General features: G+C 38.2%; 1 protein-coding gene across 2 annotated transcripts; it reads right to left on the reverse strand.

Annotated features, from left to right (window-relative positions):
* Window positions 1-4,628: 4,628 nt before the first annotated feature.
* LOC306874532 (uncharacterized protein) lies at window positions 4,629-8,052 on the reverse strand. Of its 2 annotated transcripts, XM_079424657.1 has the most exons (6): window positions 7,914-8,036; window positions 7,424-7,543; window positions 6,988-7,243; window positions 6,616-6,768; window positions 6,237-6,338; window positions 4,629-5,764 (listed from the first exon to the last, which is right to left on the reverse strand). In XM_079424657.1, exons 3-6 carry the CDS (start codon window positions 7,087-7,089, stop codon window positions 5,456-5,458), a joined length of 666 nt encoding a protein of 221 aa, XP_079280783.1. In that variant the 5' UTR covers window positions 7,090-7,243; window positions 7,424-7,543; window positions 7,914-8,036; the 3' UTR covers window positions 4,629-5,455. The 2 variants fall into 2 exon arrangements, with proteins under 2 accessions (XP_079280783.1, XP_079280782.1); XM_079424656.1 differs by having other exon boundaries at window positions 6,988-7,543; window positions 7,914-8,052.
* Window positions 8,053-10,954: the final 2,902 nt, after the last annotated feature.

Below are 10,954 nucleotides of genomic sequence, written 5' to 3' on the forward strand. Positions count from 1 at the left end.
CTTCATATCTCTATTATATTTCGTTATTATTATTTTAAATCAGAGGGTTTTAAAAATGTTTAACGAATGATAAGCATTAAAAAGAGATTGCCAGTAAAACTTCGTAACACCATTGGATCTCTCGTAACTTCACCTCACCTCCACACAGCCTGGACAGATCTCTGCTTTTTCACAACGAAAGGGTAAATAAATAATTGATGTTTGAATAGTACAGCGTTTTCTTTACTCAAACACTATGTCTGTAAAGGCTAATGTTTTTGTGTGCTTGAAGAGCGGAGAAGAAGTAGGTTATTTGCCGTCTGCAATATAATTTTGTGTGTATAAGCGCTTAATTTGAGATTTTGACCAAGTGTATTAAACAACAAGAAAAACTAGGAGCCCACATAGCTACAATAAACATTATATAACCTGTAAAATTTGATGAAAACATAAGGGATGCACTTGCTGCCTCAGATAACAATTATGACAGAAACACTATCTCCGGCACTCACAAAAACCTTTTTAACTCCATTTGAACTTGAATTTCATATAATGAAAAGTGCATTAAGTGCACACTGATTAGTAAAGTCTGATACCGACGCATGACGACGCAGGGTTGTTTAACTATTGAATTTTTTCCCCTTCTATCTTTTTATTAACTGCCACTGTTTGTGGGTACATTTGGTCCCAACAATGTAGCATAAACAAGTACACACACACAAATAAATGAATTAATTAATTTAAATACTGTAGCATTTTAAAGCATCATAAATGTATGGCAACAAAACGATTACTACAATTATAGATAGATAGATAGATAGATAGATAGATAGATAGATAGATAGATAGATAGATAGATAGAGAGTTAGATAGATAGAGAGAGAGAGACAGAGAGAGTCAGCCATTCTAAGGATGAGCTCCTGAAAAATTACAAAAGATTAAGCCGAAAAAGTAAGACAGAGAGTGAGATAATGACAACAAACAAGTAAAAACAACAGAGGAACAACTTGGATTCGCGTAAAGACTGATTTTTCTTCTAGAAAATACATTTCAATACAAAAAAGAAGACTGGAACCTCTGGATTAGCATCTGGCTACTGGATCAGCACTGCACCAGCTATCTGCAGATTTCCCTCCAAAACACTTTTTAAAGGAACTATAACTGAAAAACATGCCACAATTGTTGATCTACAGTGGCTAAACAAAGAGGTGAGCTCTATCTGACATAAAACACGAACAAAAACTGAATATTTAATTTTATTCAAGTAAAAACTCTCATCATTATAAGCTAAAAGCTAAAGTTAGCTGCAGTTCTGGCTCAGTGCCCAGTCTGATCACCATGGCAACCCTGGCGCAAGCAGAGTGCAGGGAGGTGTGTTACCCAGAGAAGTGCAGAAGTGTACAGGCACGAAAAAAACACAAAGAGAAAACTCTCAGAGACAATCCTGATGTTCTGTACGCTGACTATATTCAGCTCAATGGGAAAAGAATCAAGAACAACTTCATTTTCCACACCACTATGATTAATGCTTGGAAACTGACCATCTGTGAGGAATACAAGCATGTTTTTAAAGAAGGAATTGGCCGAGGTGGAAGATTAACTATTTGTGAATATAAAATGCTAGACACAGACAACCCCATTCTCACTATAACATACTATACTAAAGGCACCTTCTTACTGCAAGGCAATGAAGCAAGCCTGAACTCATTTGAGGAGATGTTCCCCCTGCTAAAAGCCAGAGTAGAGAAGGAGAGAGATGAGACCCATGTGACCTGCACAGACTCTGAGGAAGAAGGCCCAGTGAATCCTTCACCATCCGAACGTCAGCTGAGAGACAGTTTAGCCCTAATAGAACTGGACTTCACTGAATTCAGAGAACACACTCAGGCCAAACTCTCAGACACACACAACACAAACATTTACATCCAGGAGCTCAAAGATGAACTCCAGCAGCTGAAGAAAAACACCAGCTCCTCCATCGCTAGACTTACAAGAGCTCTCGGAGAACTTCAAGAAGAAAACCAAACTCTTCGCTTACAGTTATACAAACTAGAGGAGGACACAGAAAAAGGAAGTGAACTTTTCCAGACAGCTGCAACAAATGAAAGAACAGTTACAGAAAAACACAAAAGACAATATATTTCACTATAATACAGCTCCAAACAAACCAAACTACACAAACACAGAATCCATGCCTACGACAAACACACAGACACTTGCAGCAACACAGGCCTCACCTACCCAGCCTCCAGAACCTGATCCAGATGTTCTCCTCCTCGTGGACTCAAATGGAAAATTCCTGGACCCCCAGAAACTCTTTCCACGCCAAAAAGTCACTGCAAAGTGATGTAGCACAACAGGCCACGCTCACCAGATCATCAGAGTCTTCACAGGACACACCTCATGTATTATCATTCACACTGGGACTAATGACCTTCACTCGCTGCGCAACAATACTTCTGATGCAGTGAGGAAAATGGCAGAAATCACCAGCAAAAAGTTCCCAGAATCCCGAATCATAATCTCCATGCTTCTCCCAAGACACGACACACCACCACACATCATCTACAGCATCAATGCTGAAATCTCCCGTGGCTGTTCTGCGCTCCCCTGGCCCACCACCACCACATCGGCCTCCATCATCTGTACGATGGACTTCACCTACACAAAGACAGAGTCCGTATTTTTGCAAAGACACTAAAAGACGCAGCCCTGGGCCGCAGTCCAGCATCACCGAGACACCTGTTACCAACTCCACAATACCACCGGCCCATTCACCCCTACATGCCCAGACATCCCCCTCCGGCCCCGGTGAGGACAGACATCGCCTGGACAAACACCGCACGTCGTCCACCACACCCACCAATGGTTCCCTACACATCTGTAAACCTGCAGTCACCAACTTCACATCCACCTGCTGCCCATCAAACCCCCGTAAGAAAGAAGAAACCAACAACCACCCCACACCAAGAGAAGCCCCCACAGCCGAGAGCACAGAGCTATGCTGAAGCTGCAGCCCGGCCCCCTGCTCCACCCAGCACCTCCACACCTGCCAGTGAACTGAGCCAGATCAGAGAGATGCTGCAGACACTGTGCAACCAGCTCCTCAACAGATAAGGACAATATGCACAAACAGTGCACTAATATATATATATATATATATAAAAAAAAGTGCACTAGATGTAAATTGTCTACATATACATTCTCACAGGTTATTTTCTCTCTGTCTTACCAAATAGGTTTATCTTTAATATTACTACAATACTAATGCGTTCATTTCATATAAGTTGTTGGAATATTCAGTGTCTTCATTCTTCGAATTTTGGTCCTAAAAGCACAGACCCAATTTTTCTGAAAAATAACAAAGATGCTGACATTATCGTTCTCACTGAAACCTGGTGTCGAAAGGATGCGCTTACCTACTGCCCCTCAGGCTACTATGAAGTAATTGTACCCTCAGTTAAATTAAGTACAGTCCACCGTGGACGAGACTCGGGAGGAATTTTGGTGTGGTACAGGGAAGCTCTGGCCAAACACATTTCTATTATTACACTAAATAAATTTCATTGCTGGTTAAAACTAAACAATCAAATTGGCATTTCAAGCACTGACACTTATCTTTGTGCCATCTACATTCCTCCAGCAGAATCCCCTTACTATGATGAGGAATATCTGAACAACATCCACACAGAGATCAGCCGTTTCCAGGCCCAGGGAAACGTGCTGCTGTGTGGAGACTTTAACGCAAGAACTGGATCTGAACCTGATAACATAGATCCAAAGGGCAATTTGGCCAAAACCCCCTGGGTCTCACAAAAAACCTCCCATCAAGAAACAATCTTGACCAAACCGTAAATAAAAACGGTAGAGAATTAGTGCAGCTCTGCCGAGCCTCAGGCCTGTACATACTTAATGGCAGGATCAGAGGGGACTCTTTAGGGAGGTTCACGTGTTGTTCAGGTCTTGGAGCTAGTGTAGTTGACTATACCATCACTGACATGGACCCCTCCTCCTTCAGTGCATTCACTGTCAAACAACAAACTCCACTGTCTGACCATAACCAAATTAACATTTATATTAAAACACATCACTCACTAACACAAAGCATTCCCAAAACCTGTAAAATGTATCAAATCCAACCAGGATACAGAAGAGCTTCAGACAGCACAGACAGATTTATTCAAGCCCTCAATTCTGAAGAAATTAAAAATCCAATCTCTACATTTATTAACAAAAAATTTGAAACAACTAAAGATGCACTGTAAGAAAAGATACACCATATCTAATTAATAAAAATGAGGCAACAGATTACAAGCAATATTATTAATTAAATTTCACAAGGTTTGGTATTGAGTAAATATTAATTAAATGAGACCCTTAATAGTTATCCATTTAATATGAGTAGATTTGAATAGAAAACAGTACAGAATTAATTAAAACCTAAACAAAAATATTGATTTGATTTGAAAGAAACTCCCTAATGTGTAAATAGTACTAATAAAAATTAATTTAATTCTACATATCATAATTGAGTAATCATCATCTACATTAATCTGCACATTGATTTAAATTTAATCAATGCAATTAATTAAATCTAAACATTCCTTTCTCATGAATAATATGGCCCAGAAAGTACAGAACTTAAATACTCAAATAAGAATTTTATTAACAATTCACTTTTGTGCTTTCAACACAGTGTAGCACATCATTGTACACTGTAACCACAGTCTCATTTCAAGCCAGAAGTTGGATCTTGCATTTCAAACCAGATATTTGAAAAGGACAGAATGCTAACTTCAAAATATTTTGTAAAAACAAAAATAAAATCCATATTACATAATGGTGATGTGTCCATAAACCTGTTTCCATGCTCTCTCACCTCACTTAGCCACTAAATTGGGTCAATAATGATCTTAAAGAAAAATCCTCCAGAGGTGCATGTATCAAAACAAAAGCAGAAAAGTGTAATTTGTACGGAGTAAAAAACATTTCGTACCTTTCGTAACTAGAAATCTCACAGATATTCGTGGGATAAGAGTCCAAATTAGTGCTAACTTACAAACATAGCACTTTCAGATGTGCAATTCCCAAGCTCTGTAGAAGCTAAACATTGTGTAGCTAAACATGTACACTGCAACTACAGTCTCATTTTCAAGCCAGAAGTTTGCTCACGCATTTAAAACCAGAACTATGAAAAGGACAAAATGCTAACTTCAGCTATTTTAAAAAAAGAGCAATATTGATCTTAAAGAAAAATACTCCATAATGGCATGTGCCAAAACAAATCATAAAAATGCAAATTGAACAAGAAAAATACATTTGTACTTTGAACTTACAACAATCGAAATGTCTCGACATTTGTGGGACAAATCAGTGCCAACTTACAAACATGGCACTTTTAAATGTGCAATTCTCAAGCTCTGTAGAAGATGGACATTGTGTAGCACAAAAGTCTGCACTGTAATACAGTCTCATTTCAAGCCTGAAGTTTGCTCTTGAGGGACTGGACTTTGTTTGAAAGCTTTGAATCATTCAGTTCCAAGAAAAGTTTTTGGAAAACCTCAAAGGTGTACTTCAGCTGTCTGGGATAATCGAGATTCAGCGCGTAGGTCAAGCCAAGGAGGAGAGAGCAAGCCCTTGCAATATCTCCAAGTCCTGTGATGACTTCCACACCCTCTATGATGATCCCAATGTTCTTTGGGCTGTTGCTTGTAGAAGCTCCAGGCTTTGGGGTCACAGTAATGGCCATTATGACCCGTTCAAGTTCCTCCAAGTTCTCAGTGTCCTGCAACATGAAATTGTTATTGTCTTAGTATAAAACTGTCAGAAATATATTGCAAGCATTTCACATTACTATAAAATACATTCATTATTGTTTTCATAGCTTATAAATCTATTTTATTTTTTTAATTTAAATTTTATTTTCTCGCAGGCCTTGGGTTCAAATTGTTCTTTGTTTTGTTTTCTTCTCTATTTTGATGTTTTGTAGTCTACAAATCTTCTTCCATTGTAATGAGGGATTTATGCTGTTCTACTATTTTCTATTTTCTATATTTTCTATATTTTTCTATAGTTCTCTATGTACAGTATCTTCATCCCTCTATAGTGGAGTTCAGAGATTTAGACAAGAAGCACTGAAGCTATTAAAAAAAAGATACTACAAAAAACAAAGGTCACATATCTAGATCATGCACCTACTTGAGGATTTAAGGAAATATGGTCCTTGAATTAAGTTAATGTAAATTAAGTTCACCTACGTTTAATTCTTTGATAAGATGTCCCCCTTGTTCTCCAATGTATTCTATAAGACACCGAAGAACAACCTCTCTGGTCCTCTCAATCGAAGAGTGCACTGAGTCCTGGGGAGAAATGCAACAACTGATAAGTCAATCACTAAAAACTAAATAAACAAATACAAATAAAATTGCCTTGCCTCTGATCAATTTGTAAAACAAAAAAACAAAACAAAACAAAACACAGCATCTTACAGGCATGAGCTGTTATTAGTTTTTCCTTTTCTAAAATAGGGCAGCAGCTCTGGAGGACAATGGTCTATCTTTCAGATTGATGTCCTTATTCATATAATTTGGAAATCTTATGGAACAAAGCTACTTCTAATTTGGAAAATTACTGTACCTGCAGCAGTTCCATTATGATCTCCAGTCTTCTTCCAAGTGCTCCACCTTTGGCACGAAATAGCGTCAGTAGCTTGGGAGTGTGACGGTCTAACGCAGACATAAATTTTGGTTCCAGAAGTACAGTAGTTGTTCTTTGAAATTCTGCATTGATCTGAAACACAAAGGCAACAAAAGAGACAAAGGTATCACATCAGTTCTTAGCCTCTTAAACCTCTTTCATATAAATTGTCTAACATTCAATACCAAAGTAAGAGTATTTTTTTTACATCTTGAAGTCAATTTGACAAAATTATTTGGAAGCAATCCCATACAGGGTCGTCAGTTTCACATTTTCATTATTTCTTAACTGGAATTACAAATTCCAACTTACTTGATAAGGGTCAAAAAGGGCAGGCCAGCGGTCCTTCATGGCTCGAACAGTTGGACACAGATTGATGATTTCATGCCGTCTGAGGGCAAATGTTTTGCTCATTTGATCTTTGACTACATTTTCGTTGTTCTTTTTTGACTCTGTGACCAGCTCTTCCCTTACTTTCTCCAAGCTCTGCTCATTTTCACCAGCTGGGTAGGGTGGCAGATAATTGACCTCTGCTCTTTTTGCCTTTTTCAAATTTTTGGCAGACTTCCTGTCAGCAGAGCATTTATGTTTTAGAGCATTGCATGTAACATCTGGAATACCAAAGCCTCTTAACTTGGTTCTGTAGTTGGCCATCTTGTATTTAATACTATTCTGCCTATTAGCTAAGTTACCTTCACATTTGCAAATTGCAACAAAACAGTGAAACAACAGTGAGAAGTTACGTTACCTGCCTCGGGAAGACGAGCTCCACACACGGGAAGAAAAGCCAACGGAAGTGCGTCAAGTGCCGTCTTGAAATATAAGATGCTCTTCCAGCGATAACCCCAAATATTTCTCTTTATGGAACCTTAAAATTAAACCCAATGTACTTATTAACGCAATTTCATAAAAACATACTGAGGATATGATATTAACACGCAAAGGACCTAGGAACCATGATAAGTTAGTGGAAATGCTAACCCACATCCTTCAATATAAAAGTTTGACTTCAATACATAAGAATTCTTACAAAATGTATAATCCTGTGTTCATATTATAGCGCAGCAAAATCACACTAACTTTCTACGTTACATTAGTTATATAGCCTTTCAACAGAAGCCAACTTTGTGTTGCTGCTGAGTCTCTTTTTCTGTGATAACTCATTTTATATTGTAATATACCACTAACGTTACATACGTTCTTCACTAGCCCAGTGATAACAAAAGACGTTTTCTTACCTTAGTCAACCAGTTTAATTTTGCAAGATGAGCAATGTGGAAGAAGACGAACATTCACTGTCTGTAGCCTACTCTCTTCAAATGCCTTGTGGCTAGGTAACGTTAGCCTGCTGCATTTGTTTTGTTATTTTCTTTTTTTTTTAAAAAGGCGCGCTTTGACAGGAAGTGCTTTTCAATTAAAATTTGCCTGATTACATTAATTTGAATTCACTCAATATTCTCTCCATTTGGGATTAGATAAATATAATGCTTAAGTTTTATTTAACTACAATGGGTAGATTTTATTCCAAACATTTTTATTTTAAATTTAATTAAATATTTGCCTCAAAATCCAAAACACAATTATATTGAATACATTTTAACCAAAAACATTAATTGAAATCTATATGACCACAGAATCATTTCTTACAGTGTGGTGTTAATTTGGCTATAAATGAAATAAATTACATATATAAAAAAGCAGCTTGCAAAACTGAGTTGAAAAAGAAAATACTTTTTTTTGTAAAAATACATCAAAAGATGAAAAATGGTTTGACTCAGACTGCAAAACATTAAGAAATCAACTTAAATGATCAAATATGAAACAAAGAACCAAACAACGCTGACATAAGAACTGAATACTGTTCAAAATTAAAACAATACAAAGACACAATCAGAGCAAAAAAGAAACACCATCTGACCAAAAGTTTACAAGAAATAGAACATTCAATAAATCATAATCAGTTCTGGGATATGTGGAATAATCTGAGCACAACAAAACCACAAGACCTACCAATACAAGACGGAAACATTTGGACAAAACATTTTGAAAATTTATATAAAGAAATCCCTCCAAAACAACTCATTAACAATTCTGATCAGATCAAACAAATTCTACAAACTTATGAAAACATAATTAAAAATAATCAAAACCCTCTAGACTTCCCAATTACACATGAAGAATTGATGAAAAAAACTCAAAAGCCAAAAATGTAAGAAATCTTGTGGCCCTGCCAACATTCTGGGTGAAATGCTGAAACACAGCACACCTGAACTTCAGACAGCTGTGCTCAAATTATTCAACCTTGTACTTAGTTCAGGCTGTTTTCCTGACATCTGGAGCCAAGGACTTATTACCCCTATTCACAAGAGTGGAGACAAATTGGACCCTAATAATTTCAGAGGCATTTGTGTGAGCAGTAATCCGGGGAAGTTATTTAGCAGTATTTTAAACAATAGAATAGTAAACTTCCGTAACGAACACAGTGTCCTGAGCCCTAGTCAGATTGGCTTTCTTCCTAATTATAGAACTACTGACCACATTTACACCCTACACACCCTAATCAATAAACATGTAAAACAGACTAAACACGGAAAAATATTTGCATGCTTTGTCGATTTAAAAAAAGCATTCGATTCAATTTGGCACGACGGATTATATTACAAACTTTTACAAAGTGGTGTAGGGGGTAAAGTTTATGACATTATTAAGTCAATGTATTCAAGCCACAAATGTGCAATACGAACTGGCAACAAACATACAGAATTCTTCTCCCAGAAGAGAGGAGTACGGCAGGGCTGTAGCCTGAGTCCAACACTGTTCAACATCTACATTAATGAATTAGCGGTGCAGCTGGAACAGTCTACAGCCCCTGGACTCACTCTACAAGACAAAAATATCAAGCTTTTGCTGTACGCAGATGATCTAGTGCTGCTGTCATCCACCCCACAGGGACTACGGCAACACCTAGACCTGCTGGAGAACTACTGCCAGAACTGGGCCCTGGCAGTAAACCTCAAAAAGACCAGCATTATGGTCTTTCAGAAAAGGTCCCAGATGTCAGGAACACAGATATCAGTTCAATCTAGGCAGCACCGCCCTAGAACACACGATGCAGTACACTTACCTCGGCCTGATCATCACTGCATCGGGGAGTTTCAGTACGGCAGTGAATGCTCTCAAAGATAAAGCTCGAAGAGCTCTATACGCAATCAAGAAAAAATTCCAAAATGTTGAAATACCGCTTCCAATTTGGTATAAATCTTTGATAGTGTAATTCAGCCCATAGCGCTGTATGGAAGTGAGGTTTGGGGTCCACTCAGTGATCAGAGCTACACTAGATGGGACAGGCATCCAACAGAAGCCCTACACACAGAATTCTGCAAAATGATCCTAAAATTACAAAGGAGAACACCCAGTAACGCATGTAGGGCAGAATTAGGCCGTTTCCCATTGATTATAAATATACAAAAAAAATCCCTCAAATTCTGGATGCTTCTAAAATCAAGTCCCAGAGAATCGCTACATTTTAAAGCACTACAAACCCAAGAACTGAACCCCGAAAAGAGTCCACTCAGTCAGCTGGTTCTGAGACTTACTAACCCGACTAACTCTACTAATACTAACCAGTCTGAGACCAGCACTGCTTCTCACCCAAACATCAAAATAAATCAAGTTATCAAACAATCTAAAAATATATATCAGGAACATTGGGATCAAGAAACCAAAACACAAAGTAAATTACAACTCTGTCGAACTATAAAATTTAATTATGAATTAGAAGAATATCTCCAGAGTGTCAACGACACAAAGCAGAGACAGATCCTGACCAAGTACAGGCTCAGTGAGCCCAGACTAGCCATCGAGACCAACAGACACAGAAAGAGCTGGTTACCCAGAGAGCAAAGAGTGTGTGTTCACTGTGAGACAGGAGAGATCGAGACAGAGACACACTTCCTACTTCACTGTTACCAATTTAAATCAATCAGAGACATATACATCAACAAATTCACAAACATCATAAAGAACTTTACAGCCATGACTGAAGAGGAACAAATAAAGATAGTACTAGGAGAGGGACAGACAGCAGCACTGGCTGCGAGATACGTGTGGACGTGCCACAGCCTGAGAGACAGCAGTGTGTGTGTGTGTGTGTGTGTGTGTGGACGTGCCACAGCCTGAGAGACAGTAGGTGAACGTGTGTGTCTGTGTGTATTATGTCTGACCTCAGTGTGTTTCCCTACTGTCTACCACAGTGACCCTCAGCCTGTGTGTTTATATG

Source organism: Barbus barbus, assembly GCF_936440315.1.
Source record: "Barbus barbus genome assembly, chromosome: 9".
NCBI lineage: Eukaryota > Metazoa > Chordata > Actinopteri > Cypriniformes > Cyprinidae > Barbus > Barbus barbus.